This window comes from Ptychodera flava, chromosome 11 (assembly GCF_041260155.1).
Source record: "Ptychodera flava strain L36383 chromosome 11, AS_Pfla_20210202, whole genome shotgun sequence".
Lineage (NCBI taxonomy): Eukaryota > Metazoa > Hemichordata > Enteropneusta > Ptychoderidae > Ptychodera > Ptychodera flava.
In genome coordinates this window covers 42006765-42022322 of record NC_091938.1, presented here as the reverse complement: position 1 = coordinate 42022322, position 15558 = coordinate 42006765, and the positions used below count along the sequence as shown (strand labels likewise).

Below are 15558 nucleotides of genomic sequence, written 5' to 3'. Positions count from 1 at the left end.
TGCAAATCTAGTGGTCCATAAAGATTTATGTGGTTGTTCTATACATATTCATTGCAACCAATGTAAGAATAAATACTATGTTCCTTTAAGCTAGGTCTGTAGTCCTTCATACATTTTTTTCGCACACAAGTCTAACAGTATTTATATCTGTTAGACAAATGAAATGGCTGTACTGTATCTATCAGCGCAAGCACCTGTGCTCAGGGAAACATCGATATCTACCCAAAACCTGCAATGAAAGTTTCAAATCAGGATAATATTTTGGCAAGAGCCTACACTGACTTTACATGCTGTGGACTTTGGGCATTCACATTGGAGAAATACGGTATAACATGCCCATGCAAAAGAAAAGTAGGTGATTGGTTGGTTGCATGTAGCGATAACCACCAATAAACATGTGATTTGATCACTTCTATTGACAATGCGGTTGTTGTTTGTGGTTTTTTTTGCTCTATGTACTTACAGGCATCAACTGTCATAAACCAAATGTGACATACAAACCAGCAATTAGATATGAGCATCTAGTTAATGTTTGATTAGTATGTAGTTGGTTTTATGTGATTGCAACACCAACTTCCCGTTCAGAACATGAATTTGAAGTTGTCAAATTGTTTTCTATATGCAGGTTATCGTGACGCACAGTGTGGATGGATACAAGTGACTGAAACAGAACGTGATAAGACTGAAACACCAAATAAGAAAGGTTCATGGCAAACTAAAAGTAAAGGACCGTCTAGAAGTGCTGTTTTCCTTGTCATATATGCACCACGCAGAGGAATTCTAGAAGTCTGGAATATTCAACAAGGTCCAAGGGTAGCTGCTTTTAATGTTGATAAGTCATGCAGGTCTGTTTCAATTCCTTCCATTTATTTGCTCACGTGTTTACACACGTGAGCATATGTCGCAGCGATGTCTGTCTGTCTGTCTGTCTGTCTGTCTGTCTGTCTGTCTGTCTGTTGGTCCGATATCTCAAAACGGCCAATCAGATCAGAATCAAATCTGGTACATAGATTGAGTTTGCAAATGGCAAGAACTGATTAGTTTTTGGTGGGTGTGGCTTGCATACTTTTTGCTCATTTGCATAATTAATGATTTTAGAAAAAACGGATATACATTAAAAACGACTGCACACAATTTGATGAGAATTGCTACAAATCTTGATCACACCAAAATATATTAAGGGGTGACATGAAAGATAGTTGCTAATTTGCATATTTAATGAACTTTCCTAATCAGGGATATATATCTGATTTGACTGGATCAAAATTGACCAAACTTGGTATGTATATTGAAGATACTATGATTTAACATTATTGAAAGTCGTTAAGCATTTTAACTTCACCCAATTCCCAATTTACATATTTAATGAACTTTGCTAATTAGGGATATATATTTGAATTGACTGGACCATTGTTGATGAAACTTGCTACATGTATTGAAGCTACTATGATACAACATTCTTGAAAGTGATTAAGCATTTTACTTCAGCCATTCCGAATTTGCATATTTAATGAACTTTCCTAATTAGGGATATATATCTGAATTGACCTGACAAAAGTTGACAAAACTTGCTACATATATTGAAGACACTATGATACAACAATATTAAAAATCGTTAAGCATTTTTACTTCAGCCAATTCCTAATTTACATATTTAATGAACTTTGCTAATTAGGGATATATATCTGAATTGACTAGACCAAAGTTGATGAAACTTGCTATACACATTAAAGATACTATGATACAGCAGTATTGAAAGTCATTAAGCAATTTTTCTTCAGCCAATTCCTAATTTGCATTTTCGATGATCTTTCCTCTGAGATTCACTTGATCAAAGTTGGCAAAACATGCTATGTACATTGATGATTATACCAGGTTAAAACAATATCGAAAGTCATTTCACATTTTCATGTCAGCTAATTTATAATTTGCATATCTAATGAGCTTTCTCAGTTTGGCATATATGGCTTGAAGGACTTGGCCAAAGGTAATTACACTTGCTATATAAAGTGGTGATACAATGACAGCAGTCAAAGAACTTTAATATTTTCATCTCAGCTAATTACATATTTGTATACTTCATGACCTTTTAGAATTAATCGGTGGTGAATATTGTTCATTATGTTGATCATAATACTTTCAATGAAGTTGCAAACATGTGGCAAAGGTTCAAATTTACACATAACTGCAACATATAATGAAACACGTGAGCATTTACAGTTCATATCTGGTCAGTTTATAATATCAAATGAAATGAATTAATGTTAGAATCTTCATCACCTCACAGTATATTACACTATTACACTACATACTCCATACAGTACATTACACTACATACTCCATACAGTACATTACACTTCATACTCCATACAGTACATTACACTTCATACTCCATACTGTATTATACTTATCCATACTCCATATTGTATATTACACTCCATACTCCATACTTCATACAGTATATTACACTCCGTACTCCATACTTCATACACTCCGTACTCCATACTTCATACAGTCTGTTACACTATAACACTCCATTTTCCATACAGTATATTACAATATTGTCTAAGAAGTCAATGTTGAGAAACAATGCTGTGGTACACCATTGAACCAATCCAACTCCCCTAAGCCTCTACCATTGATACAACACATACAGGCTGCAGTACTCCAACACTGATACAACACATACAGGCTGCAGTACTCCAACACTGATACAACACATACAGGCTGCAGTACTCCAACACTGATACAACACATACAGGCTGCAGTACTCCAACACTGATACAACACGTACAGGCTGCAGTACTCCAACACTAATACAACACATACAGGCTGCAGTACTTCAAGACTGATGCAACACATACAGGCTGCAGTACTCCAACACTGATACAACACATACAGGCTGCAGTACTCCAACACTGATACAACACATACAGGCTGCAGTACTTCAACACTGATACAACACGTACAGGCTGCTGTACTCCAACACTGATGCGACATGTACACGCTAGTACTCCAACACTGATACAACACGTACAAGCTACAGTACTCCAACACTGATAGTCCAACACATACAAGCTGCAGTACTTCAACACTGATTCAACATGTACACGCTACAGTACTCCAACACTGATACAACACATACAGGCTGCAGTACTCCAACACTGATGCAACATGTACAGGCTGCAGTACTCCAACGCTGATACAACATGTACAGGCTGCAGTACTCCAACGCTGATACAACACGTACAGGCTGCAGTACTCCAACACTGATACAACACATACAGGCTGCAGTTCTCCAACGCTGATACAACACGTACAGGCTGCAGTACTCCAACACTCATACAACACATACAGGCTGCAGTACTCCAACACTGATACAACACATACAGGCTGCAGTACTCCAACACTGATACAACACATACAGGCTGCAGTACTCCAACACTGATGCAACATGTACAGGCTGCAGTACTCCAACGCTGATACAACATGTACAGGCTGCAGTACTCCAACGCTGATACAACACGTACAGGCTGCAGTACTCCAACACTGATACAACACATACAGGCTGCAGTACTCCAACGCTGATACAACATGTACAGGCTGCAGTACTCCAACACAGATACAACACATACAGGCTGCAGTACTCCAACGCTGATACAACACGTACAGGCTGCAGTACTCCAACACTCATACAACACATACAGGCTGCAGTACTCCAACACTGATACAACACGTACAGGCTGCAGTACTTCAACACTCATACAACACATACAGGCTGCAGTACTCCAACACTGATACAACACATACAGGCTGCAGTACTCCAACACTGATACAAACACATACAGGCTGCAGTACTCCAACACTGATGCAACATGTACAGGCTGCAGTACTCCAACGCTGATACAACACGTACAGGCTGCAGTACTCCAACACTGATACAACACATACAAGCTGCAGTACTCCAACACTGATACAACATGTACAGGCTGCAGTACTCCAACACTGATACAACACATACAGGCTGCAGTACTCCAACACTGATGCAACATGTACAGGCTGCAGTACTCCAACGCTGATACAACATGTACAGGCTGCAGTACTCCAACGCTGATACAACACGTACAGGCTGCAGTACTCCAACACTGATACAACACATACAGGCTGCAGTACTCCAACGCTGATACAACACGTACAGGCTGCAGTACTCCAACACTCATACAACACATACAGGCTGCAGTACTCCAACACTGATACAACACATACAGGCTGCAGTACTCCAACACTGATACAACACATACAGGCTGCAGTACTCCAACACTGATGCAACACATACAGGCTGCAGTACTCCAACGCTGATACAACATGTACAGGCTGCAGTACTCCAACGCTGATACAACACGTACAGGCTGCAGTACTCCAACACTGATACAACACATACAGGCTGCAGTACTCCAACGCTGATACAACATGTACAGGCTGCAGTACTCCAACACAGATACAACACATACAGGCTGCAGTACTCCAACGCTGATACAACACGTACAGGCTGCAGTACTCCAACACTCATACAACACATACAGGCTGCAGTACTCCAACACTGATACAACACGTACAGGCTGCAGTACTTCAACACTCATACAACACATACATGCTACAGTACTCCAACACTGATACAACACATACAGGCTGCAGTACTCCAACACTGATACAACACATACAGGCTGCAGTACTCCAACACTGATACAACACATACAGGCTGCAGTACTCCAACACTGATACAACACGTACAGGCTGCAGTACTCCAACACTGATACAACACGTACAAGCTACAGTACTCCAACACTGATACAACACTTACAGGCTGCAGTACTTCAACACTGATTCAACATGTACACGCTACAGTACTCCAACACTAATATTACACATTGAGACTGCAGTACTCCTAAACCAACATTGAACCCTACATAAGCCAATATGTGAAAGAAAATAGACACTGGGAATACAAATCTCCCTAATAACTGTGTGAGATGAAATGAGATATCATGATTGTTTGACTGCTTTCTTGAGTCATTTTATTAGCTCCCATAGCCATATGTATATATGGCAATGGAAGCTATTCTTATAGGCTAGGGAAATGTCTGTATGTATGTATGTCTGTATGTCTGTATGTCTGTATGTCGTGTGTCTGTATGTCTGTATGTCTGTATGTCTGTATGTCTGTCCGTCAACATCAAAAACTCCAAAACCGCTGTACATTTCATCTTGATATTTGGTGTGTACATGGATGATGGGCTGTAGATGAGATTTTGTTCGAATGAAGTTGTCATTGCCAAAAATATGCAAATTAAGTGAAAAAATGTAAAAACAGTCAAAATTGAAAAAACTCAATAACCACAGAGCAGATTACATGAAAAATTAGCATGTAAGTACTTTGGGCTGACATGAAATGATTGTGCACATCTTGGGTCAGTATCTGGACTTGCTATTTTCATGAATTTTTTGTAATTTTCTCCCATTTTGGTCAAAAAATCTCCTGCTCTGAAACCACAAGTCCGATTGATTTGAAACTTGGTATGGAAGTGCATAGGAGTGACCTTTCCCAAATTTGGGCAAATCGTGGTGAAATTTGCATATTTTTAGTTTACACGTCCATAGACTCCCATGTATAAGGCAGATCTCCATAGACTCCCATGTATAAGGCCACGAAAAATAAAAATTTAGTTTCTCATCGTATTCATATTGCAAAAAGGATGCAGTGACACAATTTTTAGTCCCCACGGATGAAGTCCAGTGAGCTTATAGATTGGGTCATGTCCGTCTGTTCGTCCATCCGTGAGTCCATCCGTTCACGCAGATATCTCGGATATTTTGACAAAATGTCATGTGACCTTGATGACCTTTGATCTCAAATATACATATTTGTCCATAACTCAGTAACCACAAGTGCTACCACCCTTCATATATGGTATGATGGGACAGCTTGTGACGCCACATATTGTACCTCATTAATTATGCACATATCTAATTTTGAGCGAGCCAATAGAGCTAGAGGTCTGATTTTTGGTATATAGGGATAACTTAGCAAAACAATTTTTTGACAAAATGTCATGTGAACTTGGTGACCTTTGACCTCAAATATACATATTTGTCCATAAATCAGTAACCACAAGTGCTACAGCCTTCATGTATGGTATGATGGGACACCTTATGATGCCACATATTGTACCTCATTAATTATGCACATATCTAATTTTGAGCAAGCCAATAGAGCTAGAGGTCTGATTTTTGGTATATAGGGATAACTTAGCAAAACAATTTTTTTGACAAAATGTCACGTGACCTCGGTGACCTTTGACCTCAAATATACATATTTGTCCATAACTCAGTAACCACAAGTGCTACAGTCTTCATGTATGGTATGATGGGACACCTTATGACGCCACATATTGTACCTCATTAATTATGTGCATATCTAATTTTGAGCGATCCAATAGAGCTAGAGGTCTGATTTTTGGTATATAGGGATAACTTAGCAATACAATTTTTTGACAAAATGTCATGTGACCTCGGTGACCTTTGACCTCAAATATACATATTTGTCCATAACTCAGTAACCACAAGTGCTACAGCCTTCATGTATGGTATGATTGGACAGCTTATGACGCCACATAATGTACCTCATTAATTATGCATATATCTAATTTTGAGCGAGCCAATAGAGCTAGAGGTCTGATTTTTGGTATATAGGGATAACTTAGCAAAACAATTTTTTGACAAAATGTCACGTGACCTCGGTGACCTTTGACCTCAATATACATATTTTTCCATAACTCGGTAACCACAAGTGCTACACCCTTCATGTTTGGTATGATTGGACACCTTATGACGCCACATACTGTACCTCAATAATTATGCGCATATCTCATTCTGAGCGAGCCAATAGAGCTGGATGTCTGATTTTTGGTATATAGGGATAACTATAGGAGAGAAATGTTTGACCAAATGTCTTGTGACCTCGATGACCTTTTACCTAAAATTTATGTTTATGTCAATAAATAAGTAACCACAAGTGCTATGTCCTTTGTATTTAGTAGGATGGGAGACCTTATGACAACACACGCTTACCTCATTAATTATGTACACATCTAATTCTGGGCAAGCGAATAGAGCTAGAGATCTGATATTTTGGCATATAGGGATTAATTAGCAATATAATTTTTTTTTCAAAATGTCATGTGACCTCGATGACCTTTGACCTTGATTATACATATATATGCATATTTCAGTAACCACAAGTTCTATACCCTCCAATTTTGATAGGATATTAGACCTTAAGATGTCACATCTTGTACCTCATTTATAATGCGCATATGTATTTCTTGGCTGGCCAATACTGCTAGAGGTCTGATCTTTTTTCCTGATTTAGAACCATAACTTAGACATGCCTCATGTGTTTCAAATTGGGAAGACCTATGTGCCCATAGATCTCAACATATACACCCCAGTGATACTTCTTAATGACCACATTTTCCTGCCCCATCAAACTAATACTCCTATTACAAGTGGGGACTATGTCATTGTAAATTACTTGTTGAGTTAATGGTTGTATCACAGTATTCGATATATCTAATTCTGTATTTTTTCCATTTATATTCTGAATAATTACATTAAACATATTCACTGTCTCCAGTACATTTCATTTGAGTATTTTCACTTCATGCACTTTATCCCTTTCACACATGTTCAAATATCTGACCAGAGAACAAACACTAAATAGTCCAGGATGGGAGCTACAGTGTCATTGACGCTATTTTGGAGTACACTGTTAGCAGTATGGGGGATGATACTAGTCTATGTTAAGGTGTTTGGCAGGGTGCCTTTCATTGTGCAGAATTAAAGCATACCCTAGGATAAGTTTGCAGTGTATTAAAGATTGTCATCATGGCCCAAATATGCTCCTGCCTTCCTTGCTTTTACATCTTATCTTAACTTAGACTTGTCTTATCAATTACAGTGGTGTACAATGTTTACTCCATGTTAAAGGGAGTGTGTCATCAGAGCTGTGCCTGTGTATCTTTCTTGTTTCAAACAATGTAGTCAGTTCATGATGTGTAGATGCATCACATCAACACAGCCGCAACATTTGAATTTATGATTATATAATTAGGACAAACATATTTTAACTTTCATCAATGGCTAACATATTCAATGTTTTCATTAGTTGCAAGGGTCCCATATGACCTGTGAGTGCTGTTATGACGACCCCCTTCATTTAACCTACCTTATTGCATGCTTTAATATTTCCAATATCTCTCACTTTGTTGTTTCCCATGAAAGCTAGTTGATGGCAGTGCATGCTACAACACCATCACTTATCCACTACTTGACCCAAACTACTTTTATTTACCTGGCACATTGCAGCAAAAAACGGGACAAAAAGTATCAAATATGAGCATATTAACAGTCAAGTAATATTTATTTCTGAACATTTAGGAAACTGATGCAAAAAATTTAAAGAATAATCATTTATCAGAATTTCAAAAATAAAGTCTCACTACAGACTGTACAGGAAAATGACATCAACGGCAAAGAGTAGCTAATCTTACTCATGCTTGAACATCTGAACTCATTATCCTCTTCATCAAAAGTCCAAAATGTTATTTAGTCTTATTTAGTCTGAATACTGGTTCATTCATGACATGAGGCAAGGGGTCATCTACCCTCAGCCATAAGTACATGTACTTGGTTCGTCCATTGAGTGTAATATTGTACAAGAGACTCTATCTGTTTTTTAGATTTCTGTGATGTTTTTTTATTAGAGTTATCAAAAAGATTTAAATACATGATTTCTGTGATGGTACAAAATTGAACATGTTTTGCTTCATTTGTGGTGACATGAGAATTTCTTTTATCTTTTTCTTCACAGACTTGTGTGTCCTGGTTATTATATTATGGGTTTAAACAGTACCACTGCAAAGACAGCGCATCCCCCTTCATTTCAGAGCTGTTTGCTACAGCCTGATGGATTTATCAAGACAATTACAATACCATTTCATCTTGCACTAAGTGATAAAAACAGTAAAAGAGCAAGAGATATACATCTACTCAAGAAAATTACACTTTCTCTCCAGACAGCAGACACACAAAACGGTAATGCAATAGTAATATTTATTGGTAGTGATACTGGTTTTGCAGATTAAGGTTGTACAGTGGGAGAGCCTGACATTGGGAGGGCCCATTTACCTTACTTCCAAGGTAAACAAAACAAGTTAAGATTTTATTAGCTTCCAGGCACCATATATAGATAATGCGAAAAACCTATTGGTGTAGTAGCTGACTGGTGTCCATTTCTGTCTGCCTGTCCGTCTGTCTGTATGTATGTATGTCATTCTGTACACCCACACAGTTTGCTCAGAAATGGTGGCAGGGCTTGAAATTGCGACCATTTTAGCCGCATAGGCGACCAAATTTTACGAGCTTGCGACTGAATGATTGAGGTTAGTCGCATTTTGCGACTAAACTTTTTTCAAGACAATTCTCTGTACGCAATGAAATTCAACATGCACTTGCTCAGTGTTCACAGAGCAATGACCCCAAAGGCCACGACCCCAAAATACACATTGAATAAGCATTGCCGTGGAGTGGCGTTACTCAAAGGTTTGAGCATTCCCTCCACTGCACAGCGCTGCCAATGAATGTGTCTGCTGATGTTATCTTGATCTGTCAAAATATCCCACAAATTTAATGATAAATTTCACTACAATCCAATCAAGTATCAGAAGCAGTTTTAGTGCCATCACATCACTTTCAATTGAACCAATTATAATCTCAGCATAACTTGTCATCAAAATATAGCTGACAAAGGAAAAGCCCACCAATGTGTGACTGCAATATGTTACATGCCTTTAAAGTGTGTAATGAATATTGACGTTTAGTGGTATGTGAGATGCCAAGCCCGCTAGACTGCTTCCAGAAGTAGTCCTTTGGAAAGTAGATTTAAGCATCGACTTTATCAAGCTTGAACTATATTAGCCCATCTTAAAGGTCGCCGTTTTCAGCTGGATCAAAATAGCCAGCAAATTTGTTGAAATATCGTAATATTGTTAAAATCTACTGGGTAGCGATTGCAATTATTTAGAACGGACTTAGCTTAGCGATCGACCCGGGTGATCGACAAACATTTGGATTTAATGCTTTAATGAGCACATACTTTTGAGTTTTGTTCTCTTGCCTACAAAATATCCATCAAAAGTTGATAGTTGCTGCATTTCTATTCAGAGTTTTTGTTAAAAAAGTAGTTTTCTACAGCTAGAGCCTTAATTGGTCTGCCTGAAGTAGTACTGCTGAAAGTTTTTGGTGTGATCTGCAGAACAGAGCTGTATTGAATGAGGAGTGGTGCACTAAAACTGGATCGCATAGTAACAAATGATGGAAACCTATCAAGCCACTCTTAACTGATATGACTGATAATATACTAGACTTGCTGAAGTCTATTTATCCTAGAATACATGTATTTCTTGATATTTCGTAATATCATATTCCTATGCCCTGTATTGTGTCTGTACTGAGTTCAGTGACATGATTTATCATGTTGATTTTCATGTCAATAAAGTGATACGCCTTGTTGATTTGCATATGAAAGGAATGATCAGCGCGTCTTTCTTTCATTCGATTGAATATTTGCATATGAAAAAGTGATACGACCTATTGATTTACATAACAAAGCCTGATACGGCCTGTTGATTTGCATACCGGACTACTTACATGGTGGCGCCCTAATCAAACAACTATGGTGCCCATCTATGATTTTGACTTTGACTACGATATCATGTCCGATCTCCAAAAGTGGCAGGGTTTTGAAGCATAGGGAATGCAGGGTAACCAAATAAAACACATGTGTCGATATCGGATTAACCTGCTAGTAGTGCTACCAATTTGAACAAATTAAAGAGCAGAGCATCATCACCGTATGGGCACTGACAGATCGATGACAGACCAGCTGTTCCGTCCGTGCATAAGCACAGACGCGCAGACGACAAGCAATTCGGACATGTCGGAGGACCGGCAAATTCAAAAGCACAACTTTCAAAAATATCGTGTATTCATGGTAAATGCGGTCTGGAAAATAATACCAAACACAACACTTGCATGTACCGTATCGATTCGGTAGATATCCTACATGTTTGATGACAGAGTTCAAGCATTTCTCTGCTCAACCGTAAAATAATTGGCAATGAGCCAGCTGATAGATTACGTCAGACGCTAGTATATCAATCCGCCTTAGCAAGATGACGCAAACAAATGTAGTCCATCAAGAAAAACCACAGTGAAACGTATCATATTTTAATATACGAGATTTATTCATTCAATAACGTGGGCATAGGTATATGATAAAGAGGTTATCCCTCGATATCACCTCTTGGTAGGGTCATATTGCTGCTCGTGCGGTTGTGGGCCGCATCACACTCGTCTTCGACTCGTGTGATGCGGCCCACAACCGCACTCGCAGCAATACGACCCCACCAAGAGGTGATATCGAGGGATAACCTCATAATACAAATCAAGTTCAATGTATTCTCATGTATCACAACGCCAGTTGATCAATGTGTACTGGCAATCCTAGTTGATGCAAACGTAAGGAAAGAGAAAGAGATGGGTTGTACACAAATAAAGACAGCAGCTCATACATTGATGTAATCTTTATTAGGGAAACCAATGTACAGATTGGAATATATAACAGTTCTCTTAGTCTTGTTTTTTTATGATGCTTTCCCACATCATATGAGTTGATGTTACCTTTGTGACAGCAGTCTAAGATTAGTGATATTATTGACAGGTGTGACAGATTAGTGATATTGTTGACAAGTGTGACAGATTAGTGATATTGTTGACAGGTGTGATAGATTAGTGATATTGTTGACAAGTGTGACAGATTAGTGATATTATTGACAGGTGTGATAGATTAGTGATATTGTTGACAGGTGTGATAGATTAGTGATATTGTTGACAGGTGTGACAGATTAGTGATATTATTGACAGGTGTGATAGATTAGTGATATTGTTGACAGGTGTGATAGATTAGTGATATTATTGACAGGTGTGACAGATTAGTGATATTATTGACAGGTGTGATAGATTAGTGATATTGTTGACAGGTGTGACAGATTAGTGATATTATTGACAGGTGTGATAGATTAGTGATATTGTTGACAGGTGTGATAGATTAGTGATATTATTGACAGGTGTGATAGATTAGTGATATTGTTGACAAGTGTGATAGATTAGTGATATTGTTGACAAGTGTGACAGATTAGTGATATTATTGACAGGTGTGACAGATTAGTGATATTGTTGACAGGTGTGATAGATTAGTGATATTGTTGACAGGTGTGATAGATTAGTGATATTGTTGACAAGTGTGACAGATTAGTGATATTATTGACAGGTGTGATAGATTAGTGATATTGTTGACAAGTGTGATAGATTAGTGATATTGTTGACAAGTGTGATAGATTAGTGATATTGTTGACAAGTGTGATAGATTAGTGATATTGTTGACAAGTGTGACAGATTAGTGATATTATTGACAGGTGTGATAGATTAGTGATATTGTTGACAAGTGTGATAGATTAGTGATATTGTTGACAAGTGTGACAGATTAGTGATATTGTCAACATGCTTGAAGGATTAATAATATTTGACAGGTATGATAGATTAGTGATATTGTTGACAAGTGTGACAGATTAGTAATATTGTAGATAATGTGACAGATTAGTGATATTGTAGACAATTGTGACAGATTAGTAATATTGTAGACAAGTGGAATTTAAGTAATATAGTTGACAAGTTTGAAGTATTAATGATATTATTGACAAGTGTGACAGATTTGTTGAAAATCGAAGTTGCAGATATCATTGACAATAGTTTGTTTCTTGTTATCAGGTCAGTGGGAAGAATCCATAATGCAGACTTTGTTAAATATGAAAATACCATCTCTCAAACAACAGGTGAGAAAATCACTAGGGTTTTGAGACTTCAATTTGAAAACCCTTTTTAGCTCACATTTGGTATACCAATGTGAGGTTATCATATAAGCTGAAGTCGGTGGCGTATGTATGTATGTATGTATGTATGTACGTACGTATGTACAGTATGTCCGTCAACAACAAAAACATGTGAACAGCTGCATGTTTCAGCTTGTTATTTGGTGTGTGGATGCATCCTGGGCTATAGATGGGACTTCGGTCAAATGAAGTCTGCAATGCCAAAATTATGCAAATGAGCTTACAAAATGTGAAAATGGTCAAAAATTGATAACTCAAGAACCACTCATTACGGGAGAAGGCTCCATTAACTTTGGAATACCCTACTTCCTAGAGGATCAATTTCACAGACCCGCCTTTCCTACAATGGCACTACAATCGCACCAGCCAGATTAGCTAAACATAACAATGGAACATTCACACCTTGGGGATTAAAAGTCTTCTGTTTGTCACCCGAGTTGCTCAGGCAAGAACTCAGGTTTCAGGTACCATGCAAGTTAATGCAGTCTTCCCCTAATGTGTTTTGATTGCTTTGAAAATTAGTGGGCAAGTACCTAAGGTGGACCTAATACAGGTATATATATATTGTGAAGATATCTTGAATTTGTATTTTTGTTGAATTTTCTGGTGATTTTTCTAATTTTAAAGTAAAAATTATTCTTCTCTGAAACTGCCAGCCTAATCGCTCTCAAATTGGGGTTGGATGTTTCCAAGGGTGTTATTCTTCTAATTGTTGAAAATATGACAAAATTTGGAAAATTTCAATTTTTGGGCAATTTTGTCATTTTTGGTCAAAAAATCTTAAAAAATATTTCCTTTTTAAAGCCCCTGGACAGACAACTTTTATATTTGGTACACAGATGTCCAGAGATGACAATAGTTAGATATGTGGAAATTGTCGTGAAATATACAAATTTGTATTTTTAAGACAATTTTGTCATTTTTGGTCAAGAAAACTTGTTCTCAAAATTACTTGTCTGATAGCTTTGTAATTTGGTATAAAGTCCCGAGCTGCTCAAGTGTTGAGAAATCCCCAAATTTTTATATTTTAGGTAATTTTCTCAGTATATGACCTTAAATGACCTACACCAACCCAGGATATGCTGTGAGACAGTTTTGAAGGCTGTGAACAAAATTTTGTCATATTTGGTATCAATTTGTAGGAAAATTTGATCCAGAAAACAAAGCTGAGGTGTTTTTTTTTCATTGCAGACCAATTTTTGCAACTTTTCCATGTAAGACACACAAGAACTGTTGAGAAATTTGCATCCAGGATAATTCCAGATGTCATAATCACCCCCACAGTGGGAGGCATTTCACTATCTGTAACTAACTTAAGTGCATTCAAATAATAGCACTCATAGGATTTATTAAAAAACCTCCAAGGTTGTAAATACATTTCCTGCCATCTGGCCTTATGTAATACCAAGGGGTGGAACATTTGATATTCAGGAGGGGGTAGGGTCTAGAAGATTGATGAGGTAGCATTACTTTTTACCAGATCCCTTGTACATTTTTTTACCCACTCCCACCTTTTCTTTTTATCAAGTCCTCTCTGGCTATTTTTTGTTCTTGACATTTGCTTATGTATGTAGGATCTGCTTGTCCCATTGCTATAGAAGTTGATATGCATGTTCCTAAAGATGACCTCCAGTACCTAAGTTGGAGACCTTATTTGCTTTTGTCATTCTTGTTTTTCTGGTTTAAATATTTCTTGAATGGACCAATTCAAACCCAATGTGAGCACATAGTGTCCGTGACTGTATTTTTTTCTAATTGTTTCTTCATTGTTATCATTTTTCAACCTCCAAAATCTGCTAGCAATTCCAACACCTTTGATCCAAATGACTCAGCGCATAGGTAAAACTTGCAAAGAATAATTGTTGTCACTTGACCATGCCCATAGATCGCTGGTGTCAGGTCAGGTCAGGCAGCCATATTGCTTTGAAGTTGTCATTGCACGTCATTTGCTCAAAATTTGACCAATCAAAGAGCTGTCAACAATCACTTTTTATCTACTATAGACTATAGTCTATAGAAGCTATTGGGATGGGTATCCGTCCGGCATCCAGCGTCAGTCTGTATGTATGTATGTATGTATGTCCGTTTGTGAGGCGTCCGTCCACTCAAATATCTTGAGAACCGCAGTACTTACTGATTTGATATTTGTTGTGTAGATGAAAAATATGATTTTGAGAAACCGTTTTTTTTTAATTTTTTGATATTGTTGAAAATAGGCAAATTAATGCCAAAAAAGGTGTTTTTGGTAAAAAATCTTCTTCTTCATAACCGCTGGTCAGACAGCTTTGTTATTTGGTATACAGGTCCCTAGGGATAACCCGACTTAGATTTGTTCAAATTGTGATGAAATATGCAAATGTGTATTTTTAAGGAATTTTTTTGTCATTTTTGGTCAAAATTTGACTTACACTGTATGTAATTCTTGTACTGTATAAACCCTATCAATTCACCCGGAAAAAAATAATTAATATGATTTTAAATAATTGAATTA

The 15558-nt window shown here is 37.5% G+C and overlaps 1 protein-coding gene across 1 annotated transcript in view; it reads left to right on the top strand.

Moving 5' to 3' along the window:
* Positions 1–15558, top strand: part of LOC139144540 (rab3 GTPase-activating protein non-catalytic subunit-like) — a 74988-nt gene that overhangs the window by 17944 nt on the left and 41486 nt on the right. The window contains exons 12-14 of the mRNA XM_070715241.1: positions 626–845; positions 8930–9153; positions 12946–13010. Of these exons, the coding sequence (XP_070571342.1) occupies positions 626–845; positions 8930–9153; positions 12946–13010 (509 nt within the window). The remainder of the gene's footprint in view (positions 1–625; positions 846–8929; positions 9154–12945; positions 13011–15558) is intronic.